Source organism: Ahaetulla prasina, chromosome 3 (genome assembly GCF_028640845.1).
Source record: "Ahaetulla prasina isolate Xishuangbanna chromosome 3, ASM2864084v1, whole genome shotgun sequence".
In the NCBI taxonomy this organism is placed as follows: domain Eukaryota; kingdom Metazoa; phylum Chordata; class Lepidosauria; order Squamata; family Colubridae; genus Ahaetulla; species Ahaetulla prasina.
In genome coordinates, this window is record NC_080541.1 from 134,660,502 (window position 1) to 134,688,313 (window position 27,812).

Consider the following 27,812-nt stretch of genomic DNA (forward strand, 5'->3'; position numbering starts at 1 on the left):
TGTTTGGCGGGCGGCACCTGAGAAGTCCCTCTCTATGGGAGGCGTGCGGGTCGGTGGGAGGCATGTGGTAACAGCAGGCGGTCCCGTAAGTACCCAGGTCCTAAGCCATGGAGCGATTTAAAGGTCATAACCAACACCTTAAAGTGCACCGGAAGGCCACAGGCAGCCAGTGCAGTCTGCGCAGGAGGCGGTGTTACATGGGAGCTACGCGTAGCTCCTCTATAACCCGCAGCTGCATTCTGGACTAACTGAAGCCTCCGAGTGCACTTCAAGGGGCCCATGTGAGAGCATTACAGTAATCCAAGCGAGAGGTAACGAGCGCATGAGTGACTGTGCATAAGGCATCCCGATCAAGGAAGGCGCAACTGCGAACCAGGCGAACCTGGTGGAAGGCCCTCCTGGAGACGGCCGTCAAATGGTCTTCAAACGACAGCCGATCATCCAGGAGGACACCCAAGTTGCGCACCCTATCCTTTGGGGCCAGTAACTCGCCTCCAACAGCCAGCCGCGGCTGCAGCTGACTGAATCGGGGTGCCGGCATCCACAGCCACTCCGTCTTGGAGGGATTAAGCTTGAGCCTGTTTCTCCCCATCCAGACCCGTACAGCTTCCAAACACCGGGACAGCACTTCGACAACTTCATTGGGGTGGTCCGGGGTGGAAAAGTACAGCTGGGTGTCATCAGCGTACTGCTGGTATCTCACCCCGAAACCACTGATGATCTCACCCAACGGCTTCATGTAGATGTTGAACAGCAGGGGCGAGAGAATCGACCCCTGTGGGACCCCACAAGTGAGGCCCCTCGCAGTCGACCTCTGCCCCCCTGTCAACACCGTCTGCGACCGGTCAGAGAGATAGGAGGAGAACCACCGATATACGGTGCCTCCCACTCCCAATCCCCAACCGCGCAGCAAGATACCATGATCGATGGTATCGAACGCCGCTGAGAGGTCTAATAGGACCAGGGCAGAGGAATGTCCCCTGTCCCTGGCCCTCCAGAGATCATCCACCAATGCGACCAAAGCTGTCTCCGTGCTGTATCCGGGTCGGAAGCCGGATATGTTGGTGTGATCGCATGACATTTTTAAGAAAGGACCCTGAATGGCTGTTCTCAGATTTATATTAAGGAATTAAATAGAGAACTTTAATATTTATGCAAGAATACGAGTGACAATTATAGAATAATTACTAATGATGTTTTCGGGAATGGAGGAGTGGATTACAGAATAAAATGGGGAAAGAGGGAAATGAGTTTTAAAGAATTTATGTAGAGGAAAAAGGTTATTTCTTTGCTTTTAAGATTATGTAAGGGAATTAAAATGATTAGTGATAAAAACCTCCAAGGGTACAGTTGAATACAATGAAGGAAATTACTGGGAGAAATAGGAAGTATTTACCCCTTTTAATTTTAAGTTTTTTTGTTCTTTTTACTGAGAATTGATTATATGGAAACTTTTTAAGCATATGTTATTTAGAGGCTGAGGAAGATGAAAAGAGGGAGTAGTCTTTGTGAGTTCAGGACTACTCCTAAGTAAGAGTTTGGTGACCACCTTTAAAGCGCTCCATGGCATTGGGCCGGGTTATTTACGGGACCGCCTACTGCGACCGAATACCTCCCACCGTCCCGTGCGCTCTCACAGAGAGGGTCTCCTCAGGGTGCCGTCAGCGAGGCAATGTCGGCTGGCGGCGCCCAGGGGAAGGGCCTTCTCTGTGGGGGCTCCCACCCTCTGGAACGATCTACCCCCCGGACTTCGTCAGCTGGACCTTGGACCTTGTTGGGCTTAAAACATACTTATTTAATTGTGCAGGACTGAGCTAGATTTTAAATTTTGGGTTTTAAATTGGGTTTTATTTCTATTTTTAATTGGACGGGCTTTAGAATAAGTTTTTTAAATGTTTTATATTGTATTTATATTCTATTTATCTGTTTTTAGTGCCTGTAAACCGCCCTGAGTCCCTTGGGAGATAGGGCGGTATATAAATACGATTAAATAAATAAATAAATAAATAAGATGGAAATGTCTATGTAATTGCTGGGCAGCTTCAAGAAAGGGTTTTCAGACGGTCTGACCTCTGATTAAAAGTAATATAGAAATATGTTCAGATCTGTGAAATTCAAGAAGTTTATAGAAGAATCATTAATGATGTTTTGGGGAATTAAAATATGGGACCAGACTTCATTTAAATATTGATTTCAGAATGGGATGGAATAGAATTTTTTTATTAGATATCTGCAAATAACAATTAATTTTAAGAAGGAGAAGAAAATATTGTATAGAATACAATGGGGGGTGAAATTTGAAATATGTTTCAAGATGTACCTGACTGATAATCTGTTCACAATGATTTTTTTTATTATTATTATAAAAAATAAAAAACTTTTTACAAAAAAAAAATTCCCAGATCCTAAGCTCCAAGCATCCATAGCAAAATAGTCTTACCAGGGTTCAAGTCTATTGTCCCCCATCCAGAAACCCACAGCATCTAAGGAGGGAACAGACTAATGTCTCCTTAAAGGGTCCCAGGGATGCCCCCTTGTGCAGTGATGCACTGATCACCACTTGGAGATTTTCACCAGCCAGGAGGGATATGGATTTAATAGGCAGGCACTTGCACAGATAGCCTTGAGGACCCTGTCCACTTCCTCAGATCTAACAGAATCAAATTGTTCCCAGATACCTGGGTAAGCCCATTCCCTTGGCATCTCTAATGGATCTGCTCTATGTTTGGTCTCCTACTGAGAATGGCTATAAGCAACTTTTCCCATCAGGTATTTCACAAATTCCTTCACATGGCCCTGAAGATGATTGCTGAAGTCCTCCTTCCCATTATATAAGTTATAATGCAAATAATAAAGATAGGTTGAAGGATGGAATTGAAAGGTATGGAATTGAATGTACTGATATTAGCATCAAAGGAAAAGTCATAAAAAGGCAGTAAATGATGAAAAATGGTAGGGGTGGGCAAATCTGAGGCAAATCAGGAGAAATTTAAAAATGTGCTTTCAATGATTAGTGGTTATAATGTTTGACTAGGCCTTGGTATCCTGGAGGAAGATAAGTGAATTATAAAATAATGGAAAATTTGTGCAGCTTATTACACATTGATATTTAAACTTAAATTGGAAGAAGGTGCTATTGCTCCCATGAAAAAGGAAAGATAGTAAGGGTGAGTGAAAAGCTACAGGGAAATTAGTTTATTAATTGTTCCTGTGAATGTACTTGGGAGAGAAGTCTGAAAACTTACAAAATGTGAGCAAAACTGGAGAAGTGCAGCAGGATTTTATGCTGGGCAGGGATATACAATTAATATTATTGTCCTTTGGCTGGACAAAAATTAAGACATTCTTAATTTCCTAAAATTAAGAAATGTTTGGATGTGAGAAATAAATTCTATTGTATGTTTGTTGATTTAGGAAAAGTTCCTGATAAAAGAAACAGGCTTGAAATTATGAAATATTTTGAGTAGAGGTGAAAGTTGCTGAATATAATAACAGAGGTATTAGAGAGATATAAAGCAAGCATGACAATCAAAGGAACACTTAACTAAATGTTAATTTAAATTAAATTAATTTAAATTTAAATGTTAATTTAAATTAATCCACTTTAATCTAGATTGTAGAAAATATGTCTTCTGTAACAGAGTTATCAGTGCTTGGAACACATTACCTGACTCTGTGGTCTCTTCCCATAATCCCAAAAGCTTTAACCAAAAACTGTCTACTATTGACCTCACCCCATTCCTAAAAGGACTATAAGGGGCGTGCATAAGAGCACAAAGGTGCCTATCGTTCCTGCCCTATTGTTTGCTTGTTTCTTTTTTCTTCTTATATATATATATGCTTATACTTCCTTATATTACCTCATATATATGTTTATATACTATATAACCTTTTTATGTGATGCTTATATATATTGTTGTGACAAGAAAGAAAGAAAGAAAGAAAGAAAGAAAGAAAGAAAGAAAGAAAGAAAGAAAGAAAGAAAGAAAGAAAGAAAGAAGTTATATTATATATTGTGTCCTCTCATATCTTCTTCACTTGCTGTACAAGCAACTATAAAAGGATATAGATCAGATGAAACATAGAAAGTTTGACACTGAAGAATTCCTTTGATAAAGAGATTAATGTTTAGGTTGGAAATTCTATGTTGCAATGGGGTAAAATGGTCTGTGTAAATAGATAGATAAATAGATTTTTCTCTCTTTTTGCCCCCCCCCCCAATTTTTATTTTGTCTCTCAGCTGCTATCAGCCATGAACTAAACACCTAATATACACAAAACTCTTTTAAGAAAGACATTATTATATTTGCAAAAGGAAGAAGGCAAATATTTTAGTTTCCTTATTCTAGATTTTCTCATACCGAAGGTCTGTGTTACACAAATTCAGCCAACCTTTCTTAAAATGTTAATTTAAATTAATCCACTTTAATCTAGATTGTAGAAAATATGTCAGAGAAAGAAAGAAAGAAAATATAGATTGCAGAATTTCACAGGAAGATTTCACAAAATGAAGACAACACTTGTTAATGGCAGAAGGTCTTGTACAATTTTCCATTATGAGGCAGTTTCTCTCAGAGAGTTACTGTACTTTATCTTGGCTCATAATACTATAGTTTCTAATTCCATTACAAGCCAGTAAAACATCTTCTGACACTAACATATTGACACAACAGCTCTGGTATCATAAAACTGAAGTACAATTGTTGTTTATAAAGGACAAATCTATAAAGAATTATAGATATTACTTATACCTCTACATGCTGGTGCTCGTGACCAATGGCCATTTTGACAAGTCACTCTTGCAGATCCTTCCATTATGTAGAGATTTTGGCACTGATAAGTTACACTTTCAGACTCGACATAGTTTTTCTTGAGTGTCTCCACAATGTCTCCATTATCCACAGCAGGTGGAGGTCCACATCCTCCCTCAGTATCTGTATTAGATAAATAATCATCAACAATCTTGATGATTGCTAACACACATACACACACAGGTTTTAAGCATATTGATAAGGAACTACACTGCAAAATGCTAAAACTAATTCTTATTTTCTAAAAGCAACAAGGTCATATAGCTTGTTTAACTAATAGGCAGAAAATGATTATTATATTTGCAAAAGGAAGAAGGCAAATATTTTAGTTTTCCTTGAGTGACTCCACAATGTCTCCATTATCCACAGCAGGTGGAGGTCCACATCCTCCCTCAGTATCTGTATTAGATAAATAATCATCAACAATCTTGATGATTGCTAACACATACACACACAGGTTTTAAGCATATTGATAAGGAACTACACTGCAAAATGCTAAAACTAATTCTTATTTTCTAAAAGCAACAAGGTCATATAGCTTGTTTAACTAATAGGCAGAAAATGATTATTATATTTGCAAAAGGAAGAAGGCAAATATTTTAGTTTCCTTATTCTAGATTTTCTCTCTTTTGCCCCCAATTTTATTTTGTCTCTCAGCTGCTATCAGCCATGAACTAAACACCTAATATACACAAAACTCTTTTAAGAAAGACATTATTTAGCATGAGAAGTGCATATAAGATTTACAAAAAAAAAAACCAATGGGAGATGAAATTTATAAAAATCAACAGGAATATTACAAAAATTGCATGACAAGAAATAGAAAATCGATGAATAATAGGCGACTACAGTGCTGTAGCTGATAGTAAAAGAGATTATCATAGTAATAAGAAAAATAAACTCAGAATTAGTGTATGCAGATGATGAGGGAGAACTTTAATGATAAAATTAGACATGGAATATAAACAAATATTACTAGTAGTTGTATATGCTCCAAATAAAATCAACAGGAATATTACAAAAATTGCATGACAAGAAATAGAAAAAAAGAAAAATAAACTCAGAATTAGTGTATGCAGATGATGAGGGGAGAACTTTAATGATAAAATTAGACATGGAATATAAACAAATATTACTAGTAGTTGTATATGCTCCAAATAAAAATCAACAGGAATATTACAAAAAATTGCATGACAAGAAATAGAAAATCGATGCATAACAGGCGACTACAGTGCTGTAGCTGATAGTAAAAGAGATTATCATAGTAATAAGAAAAATAAAAAAGAAGGAAATATTACGCAAATAATTCTTTAACATGGCATCAGAACTAAGGTTAAGAGACATATGGAAAGAAACTCACAAGGAAGAAAAGCAATATACATATTATCCCATCCCCATCAATCGTGGTCCAGGCTAGACATGGCTTGGTGACAACACAATTACAATTAGAAATAGAAAATCGATGAATAATAGGCGACTACAGTGCTGTAGCTGATAGTAAAAGAGATTATCATAGTAATAAGAAAAATAAACTCAGAATTAGTGTATGCAGATGATGAGGGAGAACTTTAATGATAAAATTAGACATGGAATATAAACAAATATTACTAGTAGTTGTATATGCTCCAAATTATTCAAGAGACACTGATGAAATTCCAAGAAAAGAGGAAGACCTGGGGAAAATGGCTGAAATCATAGCAGAGATAGTACAGAGATAAGTCAGAAATAAGAGGTACCATAGACAAAACTTATCACGTTCACAATAATTATATAAGAAGACATCATTTAGCATGAGAAGTGCATATAAGATTTACAAAAAAAAAAAACCAATGGGAGATGAAATTTATAAAAATCAACAGGAATATTACAAAAATTGCATGACAAGAAATAGAAAATCGATGAATAATAGGCGACTACAGTGCTGTAGCTGATAGTAAAAGAGATTATCATAGTAATAAGAAAAATAAACTCAGAATTAGTGTATGCAGATGATGAGGGAGAACTTTAATGATAAAATTAGACATGGAATATAAACAAATATTACTAGTAGTTGTATATGCTCCAAATAAAATCAACAGGAATATTACAAAAATTGCATGACAAGAAATAGAAAAAAAGAAAATATAGATTGCAGAATTTCACAGGAAGATTTCACAAAATGAAGACAACACTTGTTAATGGCAGAAGGTCTTGTACAATTTTCCATTATGAGGCAGTTTCTCTCAGAGAGTTACTGTACTTTATCTTGGCTCATAATACTATAGTTTCTAATTCCATTACAAGCCAGTTAAACATCTTCTGACACTAACATACTGACACAACAGCTCTGGTATCATAAAACTGAAGTACAATTGTTGTTTATAAAGGACAAATCTATAAAGAATTATAGATATTACTTATACCTCTACATGCTGGTGCTCGTGACCAATGGCCATTTTGACAAGTCACTCTTGCAGATCCTTCCATTATGTAGAGATTTTGGCACTGATAAGTTACACTTTCAGACTCGACATAGTTTTCCTTGAGTGACTCCACAATGTCTCCATTATCCACAGCAGGTGGAGGTCCACATCCTCCCTCAGTATCTGTATTAGATAAATAATCATCAACAATCTTGATGATTGCTAACACACATACACACACAGGTTTTAAGCATATTGATAAGGAACTACACTGCAAAATGCTAAAACTAATTCTTATTTTCTAAAAGCAACAAGGTCATATAGCTTGTTTAACTAATAGGCAGAAAATGATTATTATATTGGCTTGCTATTGTCTTTCAACTTTAGAAGGTAAACCATCTAGTACAGGGGTGTTAAACTCGATTTCATTGAGGGCCGCATCAGGGTTGTGTTTGACCTCAGAGGGCTGGGGTGTGTGTGTGTGGGGATGTGACCAGGGGGCATTGTCATGGTGGGCATGATTGGGGTGGGCACGGCCAGGGGTGGGCTTGCCATGGGACTCACGTTGGGGGAGGCACCTGTGGTGACCAAGTGCTCAAGGATTTCCCTGAGACCCTCCCTCATTCTCATTATAACCTACCTACCTTCCTTCCTTCCTTCCTTCCTTCCTTCCTTCCTTCCTTCCTTCCTTCCTTCCTTTTTTCTTTCCTTCCTCCCTCCCTCCCTCCCTCCCTCTCTTTTCTTCTTTTTCCTTCACTCTTCATTCTAATTTCTTCTTTCATATCTGAAGGGTAAAGCTTGATCTGTGTGGTGACAAGTAAATTAATGGAATTGATATATATATATAGGAATTAATGCTAAGAAGTAAATATTGAATATTAGAAGATTTCACTTTTATGATATTGTGGAAAAATTTTACAAGAAATTTAATAATGTCAACCACATCAATAGTAACAAGAACAGGAAAAAAGCCCATCTCTAACCCAACATCTACAGTATCTCCCACAACTCATTGGTCAAACGAAAATATGTCAGAGAAAGAAAAAGATAAAACGGAATTGACAATGCAGAGTATGCAAAATACACTCCAAATTATTCAAGAGACACTGATGAAATTCCAAGAAAAAGTGGCAGATAACCAGGAAGAGGCTAGGAAACACCATCAAGAAATCAAAAATGATATAGGAGAATTAAGGAAGATTTAAAAAATAGGAAGGAAAAGATGGAAAATATGCAATATACAGTTGCAGAAAATGAGCAAAAAGTTATAAAAATAAAAACCATGGTGGACCAACTAGACCTTAAGGTACAAATGGTGGAGCAGAAGACATTACAATCAAATAAAGAATTAATGGATTCAGTTGCCTTCCTGGAAATGGAGAAGGCATCATTTTCCTGCTTCCAGAATGTTGTAGAAGAAAAGAGGAAGACCTGGGGAAAATGGCTGAAATCATAGCAGAGATAGTATAGAGAGGTAAGTCAGAAATAAGAGGTACCATAGACAAAACTTATCACGTTCACAATAATTATATAAGAAGACATCATTTAGCATGAGAAGTGCATATAAGATTTACAAAAAAAAAAAAAAACCAATGGGAGATGAAATTTATAAAAAATCAAGAGAAGAGACTGTAATTTACAAAGGGAAAGAAATTATAATATTAAAACAAATCCCACGCAGAATTCGAGAACAAAGACAGCAGTACCATTTCCTAACATCACGTCTTAAAAAATATAAAGTAATGTTTAGGTGGCTTATCCCTGAAGGTATCTTAATCACATGGCAAGATAAGAAGTTCAAAGTAGATTCAATAAGGAAAGCTCAAGAATTTTATAAAAATTACTTGGAGGAGGACCAAGAAAGTAAGCATGAATCAGAAAGTAGAAGTCCGGAGGACGACTTACAAGAGGAATTAGAAAGAGAGAGAGAGTTAAGGAGAACCCAAGAAAAAGAACGAGAAGAAAGAGAAGGAGCAAGGAAAAAAGGAAACAAGGAAACAAGAAACACCGCGAAACAAACACAGTAGGAGATGGAAGAGACATTATCCCTATTTTCAGTGAATATCAATGGTCTAAATGCACAGAAAAAAAGAACACAAGTATTTACAAAATTAAAAAAAATTAGATATAGATGTGATTTGCTTCCAGGAGGTCCATATAAAAAAAAGATTCCAAAAATTATTGGAAAACAAGAAATTAGGAAGGTTATATGTATCATTATCACATCAGAAAAAAAGGAATAGCAGTGTACATAAAAGAAAAAATAAACTCAGAATTAGTGTATGCAGATGATGAGGGGAGAACTTTAATGATAAAATTAGACATGGAATATAAACAAATATTACTAGTAGTTGTATATGCTCCAAATAAAAATCAACAGGAATATTACAAAAAATTGCATGACAAGAAATAGAAAATCGATGAATAATAGGCGACTACAGTGCTGTAGCTGATAGTAAAAGAGATTATCATAGTAATAAGAAAAATAAAAAAGAAGGAAATATTACGCAAATAATTCTTTAACATGGCATCAGAACTAAGGTTAAGAGACATATGGAAAGAAACTCACAAGGAAGAAAAGCAATATACATATTATCCCATCCCCATCAATCGTGGTCCAGGCTAGACATGGCTTGGTGACAACACAATTACAATTAGAAATAGAAAAAAATAGAAATAGGAACAAATGAATGGACCGACCATAATCCGATAATCGTTTATTGGAAAAGACAAAAAAGATATAAAATATGGACCTTAAACCAAAATATATGTAAAGAGAAAGAATATAAGAAATTCCTGGAAAAGAACTAGAGGTTTTCTTAAGTGTAAATAAAAAGAAGATACGTCAATTCAAAATCTCTGGGACACATTAAAAGCATTTGTTAGAAGGATGACAATTTCATATATGACAAAAAAAAAAAGAAAAGATCCCAACAAAATAAATTACAGGAAGAGCTTAAAAAAGCAGAAGACGACTTACAAAAAAACAAAAAACACAAAATAAAAAAATTAAATACTATAGTTTCTAATTCCATTACAAGCCAGTAAAACATCTTCTGACACTAACATACTGACACAACAGCTCTGGTATCATAAAACTGAAGTACAATTGTTGTTTATAAAGGACAAATCTATAAAGTATTATAGATATTACTTATACCTCTACATGCTGGTGCTCGTGACCAATGGCCATTTTGACAAGTCACCCTTGCAGATCCTTCCATTATGTAGAAATTTTGGCACTGATAAGTTACACTTTCAGACTCGACATAGTTTTTCTTGAGTGTCTCCACAATGTCTCCATTGTCCACAGCAGGTGGAGGTCCGCATCCTCCCTCAGTATCTATATTAGATAAATAATCATCAACAATCCTGATGATTGCTAACACACATACACACACAGGTTTTAAGCATATTGATAAGGAACTACACTGCAAAATGCTAAAACTAATTCTTATTTCTAAAAGCAACAAGGTCATATAGCTTGTTTAACTAATAGGCAGAAAATGATTACTATATTGGCTTGCTATTGTCTTTCAACTTTAGAAGGTAAACCATCTAGCATACGGGTGTCAAACTTGATTTGACCATCTTAATTTTCTTCTTTATGGTATGTGTATCTATTTGCCAATTAAGTTGCCTATAATTTTGGTTATTCCTCTTCATTTGATAAGCAGATGAACATTAAAGAATGTTATTTGCATGGTTCCCACATAATGTATCTAGAAAGAATCTTTTCAAGGTGAATGTATGGAAATGCAATGATGCAATCTTGTCTATACTGTTCTCAAAGTATCGTATCTGCTAAAATGTTCGGAGTGAGATATGTCCCTTAGGCAAAACTAATTAGAAAATTATGTAAAATAATGTTGGAAAGCATACTTGTACAAATTAAAGATATCAGCCATTCTACAATAATAGAAATGTATGCAAATTCTACTTACTGATACATTTTGGTGGAGGTGACCATCCATTCTTTGTGCATTCAGCCACCTTTTCTCCATTATCTGGTTCAAAAATAAATCCACTGTCACACTGAATTAGAATTAGATCCCCATCATAGTATATAGTTCTTTGAGGTCGGAAAGAACCGTTCAATATATTCGGAGAGTTACATGTAATTTCTAGAGAAAATAAATCATATACTATATTAAAAAAAGAAAATCTTGTACTCATATCAGATTGTGGGCATTTTTTTCTATTAGCACAGAACAATAACAAAATTATATGTATTTGTATTTGTGTGTGTGTGTGAGTGTGTGTGTGGGGATGTGACCAGGGGGCATTGTCATGGTGGGCATGATTGGGGTGGGCACGGCCAGGGGTGGGCTTGCCATGGGACTCACATTGGGGGAGGCACCTGTGGTGGCCAAGTGCTCAAGGATTTCCCTGAGACCCTCCCTCATTCTCATTAAAACCTTCCTTCCTTCCTTCCTTCCTTCCTTCCTTCTTTCTTTCTTTCCTTCCTCCCTCCCTCCCTCCCTCCCTCCCTTTTCTTCTTTTTCCTTCACTCTTCACTCTAATTTCTTCTTTCATATCTGAAGGGTAAAGCTTGATCTGTGTGGTGACAAGTAAATTAATGGAATTGATATATATATATAGGAATTAATGCTAAGAAGTAAATATTGAATATTAGAAGATTTCACTTTTATGATATTGTGGAAAAATTTTACAAGAAATTTAATAATGTCAACCACATCAATAGTAACAAGAACAGGAAAAAAGCCCATCTCTAACCCAACATCTACAGTATCTCCCACAACTCATTGGTCAAACGAAAATATGTCAGAGAAAGAAAAAGATAAAACGGAATTGACAATGCAGAGTATGCAAAATACGCTCCAAATTATTCAAGAGACACTGATGAAATTCCAAGAAAAAGTGGCAGATAACCAGGAAGAGGCTAGGAAACACCATCAAGAAATCAAAAATGATATAGGAGAAGTAAAGGAAGATTTAAAAAATACGAAGGAAAAGATAGAAAATATACAATATACAGTCACAGAAAATGAGCAAAAAGTTATAAAAATAGAAACCAAGGTGGACCAAAAATAGAAATCAAGGTGGAAATGCTGGAGCAGAAGATAGTACAATCAAATAAAGAATTGATGGATTCAGTTGCCTTCCTGGAAATGGAGAAGGCATCATTTTTCCTGCGCTTCCAGAATGTTGTAAAAGAAAAAGAGGAAGATCTGGGTGAAAAAATGGCTGAAATCATAGCAGAGATAGTATAGAGAGGTAAGTCAGAAATAAGAGGTACCATAGACAAAACTTATCACATTCACAATAATTATATAAGAAGACATCATTTAGCATGAGAAGCGCATATAAGATTTACAAAAAAAATAAAAATGGGAGATGAAATTTATAAAAAATCAAGAGAAGAGACTGTAATTTACAAAGGGAAAGAAATTATAATATTAAAACAAATCCCACGCAGAATTCGAGAACAAAGACAGCAGTACCGTTTCCTAACATCACGTCTTAAAAAATATAAAGTAATGTTTAGGTGGCTTATCCCTGAAGGTATCTTAATCACATGGCAAGATAAGAAGTTCAAAGTAGATTCAATAAGGAAAGCTCAAGAATTTTATAAAAATTACTTGGAGGAGGACCAAGAAAGTAAGCATGAATCAGAAAGTAGAAGTCCGGAGGACGACTTACAAGAGGAATTAGAAAGAGAGAGAGAGTTAAGGAGAACCCAAGAAAAAGAACGAGAAGAAAGAGAAGGAGCAAGGAAAAAAGGAAACAAGGAAACAAGAAACACCGCGAAACAAACACAGTAGGAGATGGAAGAGACATTATCCCTATTTTCAGTGAATATCAATGGTCTAAATGCACAGAAAAAGAGAACACAAGTATTTACAAAATTTAAAAAAAATTAGATATAGATGTGATTTGCTTCCAGGAGGTCCATATAAAAAAAAGATTCCTAAAATTATTGGAAAACAAGAAATTAGGAAGGTTATATGTATCATTATCACATCAGAAAAAAAGGAATAGCAGTGTACATAAAAGAAAAAATAAACTCAGAATTAGTGTATGCAGATGATGAGGGGAGAACTTTAATGATAAAATTAGACATGGAATATAAACAAATATTACTAGTAGTTGTATATGCTCCAAATAAAAATCAACAGGAATATTACAAAAAATTGCATGACAAGAAATAGAAAATCGATGCATAACAGGCGACTACAGTGCTGTAGCTGATAGTAAAAGAGATTATCATAGTAATAAGAAAAATAAAAAAGAAGGAAATATTACGCAAATAATTCTTTAACATGGCATCAGAACTAAGGTTAAGAGACATATGGAAAGAAACTCACAAGTAAGAAAAGCAATATACATATTATCCCATCCCCATCAATCGTGGTCCAGGCTAGACATGGCTTGGTGACAACACAATTACAATTAGAAATAGAAAAAAATAGAAATAGGAACAAATGAATGGACTGACCATAATCCCATAATCGTTTATTGGAAAAGACAAAAAAGATATAAAATATGGACCTTATATGTAAAATATATGTAAAGAGAAAGAATATAAGAAATTCCTGGAAAAAGAACTAGAGGTTTTCTTAAGTGTAAATAAAAAAGAAGATACGTCAATTCAAAATCTCTGGGACACATTAAAAGCATTTGTTAGAAGGATGACAATTTCATATATGACAAAAAGAAAAAAGAAAAGAGAAAAGATCCCAACAAAATAAATTACAGGAAGAGCTTAAAAAAGCAGAAGACGACTTACAAAAAAACAAAAAACACAAAATTAAAAAATTAAATACTATAGTTTCTAATTCCATTACAAGCCAGTAAAACATCTTCTGACACTAACATACTGACACAACAGCTCTGGTATCATAAAACTGAAGTACAATTGTTGTTTATAAAGGACAAATCTATAAAGTATTATAGATATTACTTATACCTCTACATGCTGGTGCTCGTGACCAATGGCCATTTTGACAAGTCACCCTTGCAGATCCTTCCATTATGTAGAAATTTTGGCACTGATAAGTTACACTTTCAGACTCGACATAGTTTTTCTTGAGTGTCTCCACAATGTCTCCATTGTCCACAGCAGGTGGAGGTCCGCATCCTCCCTCAGTATCTATATTAGATAAATAATCATCAACAATCCTGATGATTGCTAACACACATACACACACAGGTTTTAAGCATATTGATAAGGAACTACACTGCAAAATGCTAAAACTAATTCTTATTTTCTAAAAGCAACAAGGTCATATAGCTTGTTTAACTAGTAGGCAGAAAATGATTACTATATTGGCTTGCTATTGTCTTTCAACTTTAGAAGGTAAACCATCTAGCATAGGGGTGTCAAACTTGATTTGACCATCTTAATTTTCTTCTTTATGGTATGTGTATCTATTTGCCAATTAAGTTGCCTATAATTTTGGTTATTCCTCTTCATTTGATAAGCAGATGAACATTAAAGAATGTTAATTTGCATGGTTCCCACATAATGTATCTAGAAAGAATCTTTTCAAGGTGAATGTATGGAAATGCAATGATGCAATCTTGTCTATACTGTTCTCAAAGTATCATATCTGCTAAAATGTTCGGAGTGAGATATGTCCCTTAGGCAAAACTAATTAGAAAATTATGTAAAATAATGTTGGAAAGCATACTTGTACAAATTAAAGATATCAGCCATTCTACAATAATAGAAATGTATGCAAATTCTACTTACTGATACATTTTGGTGGAGGTGACCATCCATTCTTTGTGCATTCAGCCACCTTTTCTCCATTATCTGGTTCAAAAATAAATCCACTGTCACACCGAATTAGAATTAGATCCCCATCATAGTATATAGTTCTTTGAGGTCGGAAAGAACCGTTCAATATATTCGGAGAGTTACATGTAATTTCTAGAGAAAATAAATCATATACTATATTAAAAAAAGAAAATCTTGTACTCAGATTGTGGGCATTTTTTTCTATTAGCACAGAACAATAACAAAATTATATGTATTTGTATTTGTGTGTGTGTGTGTGTGTATTGATCAATGTTACTATATTAGTCAATAGGCACACCTACTGATCGGCACTAACTTATTTAAAACTGCCAGTTAGAATCTAAAATATACTATGAGATTAGCCAACTTCATTAAAAGGATTTTTGGAAGATTGTAAATAAATTCAACAAGTTGTAATAATTATTCTTCCCCTTTATTTTGATTTTGAATTGAAATATAAAGCTACAATTTGATACTGGGAGAACCGGTTGTTAACTTACTGAGCAGTTTGGCAAACTGGTTGTTGGAAGAAATTATTAGAGCAGAGAACCAGTTGTTGAATTACTTGAATCCCACCACTGCCTCATACATGCTATTTAGTTCCACTGTTGATCCCAGTAATGATTTCAACCAGTTGGAAGTTGCAAATTAGGGGCTCCACATTGCAGTGGTTCCACTCCTGCCTGAGGTTATACTTTTATTTTTATTTATTTATTTATTTATCAAATTTATATACCGCCCTATCTCCCGAAGGACTCAGGGCGGTGTACAGGCATTTAAAACACATAAATACAATGTAAGAAATATAAAAACAGTTAAAAAACTTATTCTAAACGCCTATTAATTTAAAATTAAAAATATAAAATAAAAGCCAATTTAAAAACCAGTAATTTAAAATTTAAAATTTAGCTCAGCCCTGCACAGTTAAATAAATGTGTTTTAAGCCCGCGGAAGGTCCGAGGTCCAGCTGGCGAGACCGGGGTAGTTCATTCCAGAGGTGGGGCCCCCACAGAAGGCCCTTCCTGGGCGTCGCCAGGCGACATTGCCGCTGACGGCACCTGAGGAGACCCTCTCTGTGAGAGCGCACGGGTCGGTGAGAGATATTCGGTAGCAGTAGGCGGTCCCGTAAGTAACCCGGCCCAATGCCATGGAGCGCTTTAAAGGTGGTCACCAGCACCTTGAAGCGCACCCGGAAAGCCACAGGTAGCCAGTGCAGCCTGCGCAGGATGGGTGTTATATGGGAGCCACGGGGGGCTCCATCTATCACCCGCGCAGCCGCATTCTGGACTAACTGCAGCCTCCGGATGCCCTTCAAGGGGAGCCCCATGTAGAGAGCATTGCAGTAATCCAGGCGCGACGTCACGAGTGCGTGAGTGACCGTGCATAGGGCATCCCGGTCCAGAAAGGGGCGCAACTGGCGCACCAGGCGAACCTGGTAGAACGCTCCCCTGGAGACGGCCGTCAAATGATCTTCTAGAGACAGCCGTTCATCCAGGAGGACGCCTAAGTTGCGGACCCTTTCCATCGGGGCCAATGACTCGCCACCGATGGTCAGCCGCGGATTTAGCTGACTGTACCGGGATGCCGGCATCCACAGCCACTCTGTCTTGGAGGATTGAGCTTGAGCCTATTTCTCCCCATCCAGACCCGTCGGCCTCCAGGCACCGGGACAGCACTTGAAAGCTTCGTTGGGGTGGTCCGGTGTGAAAAGTACAGCTGGGTGTCATCCGCATACAGCTGGTACTTCACACGAAACCACTGATGATCTCACCCAGCGGCTTCATGTAGATGTTGAACAGGAGGCGAGAGGATCGACCCTGCGGCACCCCACAAGTGAGGCGCCTTGGGGCCGACCTCTGCCCCCGTCAACACCGACTGCGACGGTCGGAGAGATAGGAGGAGAACCACCGATAAACGGTGCCTCCACTCCCAATCCCTCCAACCGCGCAGCAGGATACCATGGTCGATGGTATCGAAAGCCGCTGAGAGGTCTAATAGGACCAGGGCAGAGGAGCAACCCCTATCCCTGGCCCTCCAGAGATCATCCACCAACGCGACCAAAGCCGTCTCCGTGCTGTAGCCGGGCCGAAACCGGACTGGAACGGGTCTAGATAGACAGTTTCATCCAGGTGCAAGGGAAATTGATATGCCACCATACTCTCTACAACCTTCGCCGCAAGGTTGAGACCGGACGATAATTACCTAAAACAGCCGGGTCCAGGGACGGCTTCTTAAGGAGGGCCTCACCACCGCCTCTTTCAAGGCGGCGGAAGACACCTCCACCAAAGAAGCGGTCGTAATCGCCTGGAGCCAGCCTCGTGTCACCTCTCGAGTGGCCAGCACCAGCCAAGAGGGCACGGGTCCAGTAAACACGTGGTGGCATTCAACCTACCCAACAACCTGTCCATGTCCTCGGAGCCACAGGGTCAAACTCATCCCAAACAATGTCACCAAGACCGCCTCGAGCATCTCACCCGCATCACGCAATCTTGGTCCAGACCATCCCGAAGCTGAGCGATTTTATCGTATAGATAACCGTTAAACTCCTCAGCACGCCCCTGCAACGGGTCGTCCCGCTCCCCTGGTGTAGGAGGGAGCGAGTCACCCAAACAGGGCGGCTGGGCGGTTATCTGCCGATGCAATGAGGGAGGAGGCGAGCTACGCCGCTTCCTCAATGCCACTAGGTAAGTCCTAGTATAGGACTTCACTAGTGTCCGATCAGCTTCCGAACGGCTAGACCTCCAGGAACTCTCTAGGCGTCTTCTCCGGCGTTTCATCCCTCTCAGCTCCTCGGAGAACCAAGGAGCCGGTTGGGACCTGCACCGGGTCAGAGGCCGCAAAGGCACGACACGGTCTAAGGCCCCCGCCGCGGCCCGTTCCCAGGCCGCAACAAGTTCCTCAGCCGAGCCGTGAGCCAGACCCTCAGGAAATGGCCCAAGCTCCGTCCGGAACCCATCCGGGTCCATCAGGCGCCTGGGACGGAACCAACGTATCGGCTCCGCCTCCCTGCGGTGGTGAATGGCGGTCAGAAAGTCCAGGCGAAGAAGAGAGTGATCTGACCATGACAAAGGTTCAATGACTATTTCCTTTAAGTCCAGATCTCTCAACCACTGACTAGAGAGAAAAATCAAATCCAGAGTGCCACCCCCAATGTGAGTAGGGCCATCAACTACTTGAGTCAGGTCCAAGGCCGTCATGGAAGCCATGAACTCCCGAGCTGCCGTCGATGACGAGCCGGAAGATGGCAAGTTAAAGTCCCCCATGACTAAAAGTCTGGGGGTCTCAACTGCCACCCCAGCCAGCATCTCCAGAAGCTCGGGCAGGGCGGCTGTCACGCAGCAAGGAGCCAGGTACGTGATCAGCAAACCCATCTGACACCTACGACCCCATCTCACAAAGAGGGATTCGCACCCGGCAATCTGAGGTACAGTGGTCTCCCTCGGCTCTAGACTCTCTCTAATCACAACCGCCACCCCCCCACCCCTACCCTGGGCCCTCGGCTGATGGAACGCACGGAAACCCGGTGGGCACATCTCAATAAGGGGCACGCCCCCTTCAGTGCCCAACCAGGTCTCCGTAATGCCCATAAGGTCCGCGGAACCCCCCTGTATAAGATCACAGACAAGGGGGGCTTTGTTCACCACGGACCGGGCATTGCACAACATCAACCGAAGGCCCGAGCTCTGAGGATCCTGACCATCCGGGGAACGGGAAAAGTCCAAGGGGTCGGAGCGCGTGATCGCTTTCAGACATCGAGCACGCGCTCCCGGAACTTGATATGACCCCTCGCTTCCGCCATACCTGCCTCTCCCACTTACCGTGTTTAGTTAAAGGTGACCAGGGAAAGAGATCAAATGCTCTGTGATGGGGCCTACAGGACTTGTTCCTTTCCCCATTCCTATTCAAATCCCATTCAGCATTAGGAGTGGTCATGATGATAAGTCTCAGATAGTGGATCACTAACAATATAGATGGACTCAATTACAGTGACAATGGATGCATTGCTGGACAATCTGAAGGATAGATTGGGACAGATTTCCTAGAGAAGATCAGTCTATGTGATTGCTGAGAATGGATACCAATTTCCTAGCATGTAATTAATTAAATTGCTCTTCCTGGGATTGCTGTGGCGATACCCCGGAAACATCAGCTGGTTTATAATTTAATACCCTGTACGCTCAGTCTGTACTCTTAGTTCTGCTATGTTACACTACTGCTACAGTTGGTTATAGCTCAAGTATGGGCCATCTATTACATTGAATTTTCCAAATAACCAGTTTTTCTAATCAGGATGGCATGACAACATTTTCAAAAAGTCCCCAGCTTTCAGGATGATCAAGGAGTGATATCTTGTCTTTTTCTTGAAGCTTGGGAGTATTCTCCTTGGTAATAGCTGCCCTAAATTGAGGATGACCACCACTCTCCTATAGTAGATGCCCAGGCTGAGTCCAAGGGTGGGATCAAATGCACTACCAGTCTTGAGTCCCTTCACACAATAAGAGATTTAAGTCCAGCCCACCTTGAATTCCATGACTCTTACTGACCACCAATTTGCTCTGACTGTTAGTAGTTCAGATTCTTGTAGAGAATCTTTAGCATGCAATAAATCCATATTTATTTATACTGCCAGGACTCTTTATTTCCTGCACTTGACACTTCTGGCTTTCTTGAAGCTAGTAATTAATGTAAAACCACAGATACTTGTGTCTATATGTGTGAACTTTTCTTATGATTTATTCTTAATCATGATATTATTGAATTTTAATTTTTGATTATTTTATTGCTATTTTAATATCTTTAAACTACCTTGAATTCACAAAGATCAGCATGGTACAGAAATGGCAGGTATGCATAAACAAACAAACAAACAGACATTTCTACAAAGTTGTTTTGATGCCTGTGGTGGAACTGCTGGTTCAGGGGAGAAATGTAAAATTTGTTACTACCGTTTCAGTGGGCGTGGCTTGGGGGGAATGTGACTGGGTGGGCACAGCTAACTTTTAAAAACTTTTTTAATACAAGTTTTTATTGATTTTTTAGTTCCCCCCCCCTCCACATATACACAATTCATGAACAGAGTATTGGCCATATCATATCTTATACAATTCAATATATTCAATATTAGGAAATGAACAAAAAACTATAAAAAAAGAATATTTTGGCAAAAAATTGGAACAAAGTAAAATATATATTTTTTTACTTTTAAAAGCATTTTTTCTACAACCTCTTTGGCCGAAGAAGTTGTAAAAAAACTGCTTTTAAAATCCTGCGATGATCAGGCAACTCAGCTGGGATCGCCAGAGGAAAAAAAGCTTTTAAAGAATTCTGACAATCCCAGCTGAGTTGCCTGATCGCCAGAACCTTTTAAAAGCATTTTTTTTAAAAACCTCTTCGGCCAAAGAGGTTGTAAAAAATGCTTTTAAAAGGTTCTGGCGATCAGGCAACTCAGCTGGGTTCGCCAGAGGAGCCTTTTAAAAGCTTTTTTTTTACAACCTCTTCAGCTGAAGAGGTTGTAAAATGCAACCTCTTGCCAAAGAGGTTGTAAAAATGCTTTTAAAAGGTTCTGGCGATCAGGCAACTCAGCTGGGTTCGCCAGAGGAGCCTTTTAAAAGCTTTTTTTTTACAACCTCTTCAGCTGAAGAGGTTGTAAAATGCAACCTCTTGCATTTAATATTTTTTTCTTCAGCATCATTCTTTATGTAACAAAAGAAGTTCCTATAGTATTGTTAGAAACGGACTTGGAATTTCTATTAGTATTGATATTTAGATTTTGCTATGGACAGAGTTTATAAATTCTTTAAAAATAGAAACATGCAGTAGCTCAGCCATGGAGTTTATTGTCAGCAAAAACAATTATGGTACCATTTACTGATATAAAAATATTACTCTGTGCCAGAGGTGGGTTTCAGCAGGTTCTGACCAGTTCTGGAGAACCGGTAGTGGAAATTTTGAGTAGTTCAGAAAACCGGTAAATACCACCTCTGACTGGCCCCATCCCCGTCTAATCTCTGCCTCACGAGTCCCAGCTGATCAGGAGGAAATGGGGATTTAGCAATAACCTTCACTTGGATTTGGGAGGGAATGGATATTTTACAGTATCCTTCCCCTGCCACGCCCACAAAGCCACGCCCACAAAGCCACGCCCACAAAGCCACACCCACAGAACTGGTAGTAAAAAATTTTTGAAACCCACGACTTCTCTGTGAATATGTGAACCCTACATTAAAGAGCAGCCTTTTGGGGAAAGTTCTCAAGGGTGCAGTGTGCAGTTTTTGCACTAATTTAGTCATTAAATGACCAAAGGGTATGTCTTTCATTGCATGACTCTCTTTTTCATTTCTGCTTACGGAGGCAAACAGGCACTTTTGTCCAGGTCCCATTGTCACAAAAAGATCTGGTCTGGCCTTCCATGGCATAATACTTTTGGCATCTGAATTCTACTGAAGAGCCAGATCTGTATTGCTGCTCAAATAAAGGAATAATATCTCCGTTCTCAATCGTCGGTGGATCCCCGCAGTTTTTTCCTCTTTCTATTAAATAGAGAACAAAAAACCAATAGGCCAGGAAATGCCAGCTAAAGTGGATGACATTTCTTAAAACAATGATTACAAAGAAAATGGTTTAAAATTATTACAAACTCTGCTCATTTCTCCAATAAAATCAGGAACTATCTATTTTTAAAGTGGGATTATTTCATAAGCAAGTTACCATATTTTTCAGAGTATAAAATGCACCAGACTATAAGATTCTGGCGGGTGGACGGGGCTACATTTGGTGCATAAGACGCACCCAAATTTTCATCCTCTTTTGGGGGGGGGAAGTGTGTCTTATATTCTGAAAAATACGATATTTGTGAAACTTCAGCATCAAAACACAAGCTACATCTCAACACAAGCTACATCTACAATGCACCCACTGTCTGAACTGAAGAAGCTTCTTAAATGAGAAGCAAAATATCTTCAAGGAAAAACAAAGTCCAATAGCCCTTTGAAAGAGAACCTTTGGGACAATGTACCTAACTGCTCACAATCTATTTTTCTCTGTCTATTTCTCTCTCTTTAGGCTTCCACCTACATATAAATGATGAAGGGACAGAGTGACAATTTTAAAAAATATCTTCTGAACTAATTTTTCTATAAAAATTATCATAACAATCTGAAAATTAAATGTCTGCAAAGAAAGAATAATAAAATATCCTTCATCACCTAAATGGAACCTCTGGAATTATTAAATAAAATCATAATCCCAGTCAGTTCAATATTAACACTGACCATATGATAAATTCATCCAAGCAATTTCAAACAAAGCAGATTTTTCCTCAGGCAAAATATGGAACTCCTTTAATGATATGACATCAGCATATTTTATACAACCTTTGCAATTTTCAAGACATATTCTTTGCCTACCAATTTTATGCATATCTTCAGCCACATGAAATCATAGTTCTTAGCTAAAGTTCAAGATTTTGGACTGAACCTTAGAAACAATTCAGATGTTTGGGAAAATATGCTTCAGGTTTTTTATTTTAGATTACAGCTATTAAAATTCCAAGACAAGATGTGACTTATTTCAGTGAAGATTAAATCATTTTTAAAAGAATGCGACTTTAGAAGCAAATGTTCATATTCATTATCTTAGTTGTTTTAATTAGTTACGATCCCAGAGGAATCCATCATATTGATAACATGCTTACCAGAGATACATAATGGGAAATCCATGTAACCATCAATACACTTTCTGACTGATGGAACTACAAGCACATACCCATCATTACACTGAAATTGTAGTCTCTGATTACTTTGAATAAGCCGAGCTTTTCTTGGACTCCCAAACACAAACAAGTTTTTTGCTGCTAGCTGTTGTCTTGTGATACTGCAGGGCGCTAAAAAACAAAAAAGACGGTAGATCTTCTCATGGGAGATAATTTATCAATTGGTTTCCCTCTGTTCCACTAACAAGAAAATCAGCCTGGTTTACAAATCAGAACTGATAGTTCCAGGCGAAAATCCAATAAGCCAAATTAGAGCACAATGTTAATGATAAAGAAGTTATGATTCTGCAATAGTTTTTAGAAGCATCACAGAGCACTGGCTTGTAGGAGCATGCATATTCTACTGAATATTCCATATTCTACTGAAGTATGATGCAAAACTTCTCCACTTATCTAAGCATAGAAGATTGCTTCCTTTGATTTCACTTTTTTTTACAATTTTATTTTATTCAAAAGGTTAAACTATAAAATTCAAAAGAAACAAAAATAAACAGAGGCAAAACTAAACTAGACAAAAACATTTAAAAATGTGAATTAAAAAAGGACAAAAACACATATTCTATCCCCCTTAGTTGAACACTGACAAATCTATTGCAACAATAATCTCCCCACCTTTAAAAAGCAGGTCCAGAATTTATAAACTTGTACATCTATTTGCAATCCAATTGATCTGTCATGCATTACATATATGAAATAAAAACTGTTAATGGATTAAATAACAGTAAAGTTAAAGTTCAAACCACTCATTATATTAAGTTATTTGTTTGCTCATTCAAACAAATTGGAAAAAATGAGACACAGTTTCAATTTCAAAAGAAAAAGCTGACTCCAGGACAGTGTTGGCTTCAGTATAGAGGGAAAACCTGGATCCAAATAAAAGCTACTTCTCCAAAACTTGGGCAACTGCAACTCTTCTCCTATTGGATGATTTCCACATTTTCTCCCAGGTTTACACTAGTCAAAGAAAGCATGATGGCTCACCCAAGCATTTTGGTGGAGGAGGTGTCCATTCTTGTCCCTGACACTGAATCCATTCAGGACCTTCCAAGACATAGCCAGGGTTGCACCTGTATTGCACTCGGTCGTTTTCCAGGTATTTGGCTTTCTCAGCGCTCACAATTTCCCCAAAGTCAATCTCATCTGGTTCTTCACATGCTGAAATTATATTTACATTAAATTATCTTACCTGCTTCAACAAGCTTGCTCTTCCTATCTATTCCTATGAGCTATGAGGTAACAAATTTCCCTCTAGATAATTACTTCCCACTTTTCTCTAAACTAGTAAACCAATATCTGCTACACACTTAATCCATGCTACTGGTAGTCCTTGACTAATGACTCATTGCTTTGAAGTTCCAAAGGGGATATTTGCAAATTGGATTTGAAGTTCCGACAGTTGCCCACCCCAATGGTGACATGACCACACTTTGGCCATTGGGCACCTTTATTGCATTTATAGTCATTTATAGTATCCTGCTGTCACATGACCCTGTTTTATGTCACTTTTGCCAAAAAGTAGTATACATAATATTTACTTCCAGTTTTAGCAACCCCCTGCCCATAGTTTATTTTTTTTTTATTTATATATTTTTATTTGCATCTATATCCCGCCCTTCTCCGAAGGCTCAGGGCTCAGGGCGGCTTACACTATGTCAAGCAATAGTCTTCATCCATTTGTATATTATATACAAAGTCAACTTATTGCCCCCAACAATCTGGGTCCTCATTTTACCTACCTTATAAAGGATGGAAGGCTGAGTCAACCTTGGGCCTGGTGGGACTTGAACCTGCAGTAATTGCAAGCAGCTGCTGTTAATAACAGACTGCATTAGTCTGTTGAGCCACCAGAGGCCCTATAGTGAATCATTGCTTCTCTTAACTTTGGATTTGGTCAACGACCATGGGAATTTGCTTAATGGCCAGTACGAAAAGGTCATAAAATTGAGTCGGTCGCTTTAAGATCATAACAAGTTATGATCGTGATGAGTAGGCTCCAAATGGGTCATAACGTAAGGACTATCTATTATACGTAAACTTCCCTTGCCTAACCTAAACAAATCTGGGGATAGGAAGGTAGAGAGAGATTGAAGGGCTATAAAAATTGCCCCCCAATGCATCACCTTTGTATGTGATTCTGTGGAATTTCACCCTTGCCAGTTCTTTGACTTACCCTGGGTGATCCTGGAGAAATCTTTCTGATAGTTTTATGTATTGAATTTTCATGATTAAACCTTTCTCAGTTGTAACCACCCTGTCCTCTTTCATCAGCAATATCTGGCCAAAATTTTTAATGCTGCCAACAATTCCTTTTCTAGAGAAATTAATCCATCGCTTGCTAATATTGGCCTTGATATTAATTCCTCAATACACATTATCTGTAGTTTCTTTCTTTTGATCAGGTCTAAATGCTGTCAGCTGAGAATTTATTCTGTAGTTTTTAACTCTCTCATCTTATTCTTCCCTTGTTGTTGTTGTTTCCGTTTTAGAGATATGAACATAGTAGGATTCAAAGAGAATACACTAGTGGGAGAGTATATACACCACAGGTGGTATTCATCCATTTCATACCGGTTTGGGCAAACTAATAGCGGCGACAGTGGGTGGGGTCAGCCACCTGCCCCGGCGAAATGGTGTTTTATTTAGCCATGTTTTTGAGACTGGCTGTATGTACGGAAGGCACATGTGCAAGCAAAGTGCATGTACAAAAGGTCGGCGCATGTGCAGAAGATGCGCATGTGAGCAAAGAACATGTGAGGAAAGTGCATGTGAGCAAAGCAAACCAGTGGTAAAAATATGTGAAACCCACCACTATATAACTGTCTGGTTCGGTTCTGCAACCCAACAAGAAAGACACAGACTTCAGAGAATAATTAGAACTGCAGAAAAAATAATTGCTACCAACCTGCCTTCCATTGAGGACCTGTATACTGCATGAATCAAGAAGAGGGCCGTGAAAATATTTACAGATCCCTCACATCCTGGACATAAACTGTTTCAACTCCTACCCTCAAAACGACGCTATAGAGCACTGCACACCAGAACAACTAGACACAAGAACAGTTTTTTCCCGAAGGCCCTCACTCTGCTAAACAAATAATTCCCTCATCACTGTCAAACTATTTACAAAATCTGCACTACTATTAATCTTCTCATCGTTCCCATCATCAATCTCTTTCCACTTATGACTGTATGACTGTAACTTTGTTGCTGGCAATCCTTATGATTATATTGATATATTGACCATCAATTGTGTTGTAAATGTTGTACCTTGTTGAACGTATCTTTTCTTTTATGTAGACTGAGAGCATATGCACCAAGACAAATTCCTTGTGTGTTCAATCACACTTGGCCGATAAAAATTCTATTCTATTCTATTCTATTCTATTCTATTCTATTCTATTCTATTCTATTCTATTCTATTCTATTCTATTCTATTCTATTCTATACACACACAGACACACAAATAATATACTCTATAAAGAAAGCAAATATACATTTCAAATAAGCCATGCTGGGCAGAATCTCATGCCAACGAGTTACCAGGTAATTTTACAATTATTGGGAAAGGAATACCTTCTATGCTGTTGATTAAGGCAAGTTCTCCCCTTTCTTTTCCTTCATAAATGACTTTTGCAACCATCAAAACAGTGATAAATATATGATTGGCTCAAAAATATGGCCATTAGCTTGAATATCTTGTGAAGTCAATAATATCCTCCTTGTCTTCTTGTGAAAGATAAAATCATTGTGAATTTAGACATCCACTATTTTTTTTTTGCCTTTATCCTGATATAAATCCAACTAAAATACATCTCTATAATTTCAATCACTCTGATTTATGAAGCTTCATTTTAGACATGGTAATTACTTGGTTATTATCATATCAATTTCTTTATTAACCGAAACAAAGATCCTCAAAATGATTGTGAATTTATAATACTGATGCAAAGTATTTGTTATTCACAAATCAACTGCTGAAAAAATTTTGTATTTGAAAAGGGGATTGGAATTATAAATCCGTGATATTCTTAAAGAATCTGTATTACAAATGTGTAATACCAGATTCTGGTATTACACATTTGGCTTTCTGAACAAAGTATGGTATTACATTTGGCTGGTATTACACATTCGTGGCTCAAATTTCATTTGTGGCTTTGTCCAGAAAGCCACAAATGAAAAATGGAAGTCTTTGCTTTTGCTAAAAGTAACTGATCCCTTAATGAATGCAGCAGACACTGTTTCCTTTAGTAACCCCTTTATTTTATTTTTTATTAACTTACCATTTTGAGAAGAGCAGCCTGTCCAGAGAAGAAAAGCAACAACCAGGAGCAGCCAGACTTTCATAGTTGTTCAGGTAATCTCCCAACCACTAACATTCAGATCAGCAGTTTGGCTATTTCATCTGATTTCTCCAAGATACTATCATCCCTTTCTCCTTTTTGCTTGTTGCTTTGCTTTTTGATAGGAAACCTGTGAAGAGGAAGTATTACTAGAACCAGAATTTGACCTTAATAGCTAAAAGAGAACTTTAGGACAGCTTTGTGAACTTTGCATTGAGGTTGTAACCGCAAACAAATCAAACACTAGTTTAACTTTTCAGGCAGTGCTTTCAATTCTTCAGAAGAAACATAAACTGTACTTTCCAGTGTTGGTCAATTCTGAACTTTCCCAGGTCTTCAATAGCAGCAACTAACAACAAAATTATTATATATGACTTTTATGAAAAATTCTTGGCCATTTTTCCATGTCTTAACACTGTGTTTTTATTATAAATCACCCAGAGTGACTCAGATGAAAAGGGCAGTGTAGGGTAGACAGATGTTCACTTACCATTTTTTCCCCTATTTTAACTTGTGTTCCTAATCTGTTTTTTGTGGTGCTGTTTTTGATAGGTTGGATTGTTTTTTCCTTTTGTGTAAAGACAGATGCAAAAAATGAGTTAAGTAGATCTGCTTTCTCCCTGTTGCTTGTCACCTTCTTGCCACTTTCTCCCAGCAATGGGTCAATTGCAGTGGTGAAATCTAATTTTTTTTGCTACCGGTTCTGTGGGTGTGGCTTGGTGG

The 27,812-nt window shown here is 38.1% G+C and overlaps 1 protein-coding gene across 7 annotated transcripts in view; it reads right to left on the reverse strand.

The window, feature by feature from the left end:
• Positions 1-27,812, reverse strand: part of LOC131194826 (complement factor H-like) — a 117,088-nt gene that overhangs the window by 12,671 nt on the left and 76,605 nt on the right. For 2 of the 7 annotated variants that reach the window (XM_058176308.1, XM_058176306.1), the window contains exons 2-10: positions 27,030-27,219; positions 23,731-23,904; positions 22,672-22,860; positions 21,326-21,508; positions 14,931-15,110; positions 14,145-14,327; positions 10,374-10,556; positions 7,214-7,396; positions 4,752-4,934 (exon numbers count right to left, since the gene is read on the reverse strand). In XM_058176308.1, the coding sequence (XP_058032291.1) occupies positions 4,752-4,934; positions 7,214-7,396; positions 10,374-10,556; positions 14,145-14,327; positions 14,931-15,110; positions 21,326-21,508; positions 22,672-22,860; positions 23,731-23,904; positions 27,030-27,093 (1,522 nt within the window). In that variant the 5' untranslated portion in view covers positions 27,094-27,219. The remainder of the gene's footprint in view (positions 1-4,751; positions 4,935-7,213; positions 7,397-10,373; positions 10,557-14,144; positions 14,328-14,930; positions 15,111-21,325; positions 21,509-22,671; positions 22,861-23,730; positions 23,905-27,029; positions 27,220-27,812) is intronic. The other 5 variants (XM_058176309.1, XM_058176310.1, XM_058176307.1 and 2 more) reach the window with 5 other exon arrangements.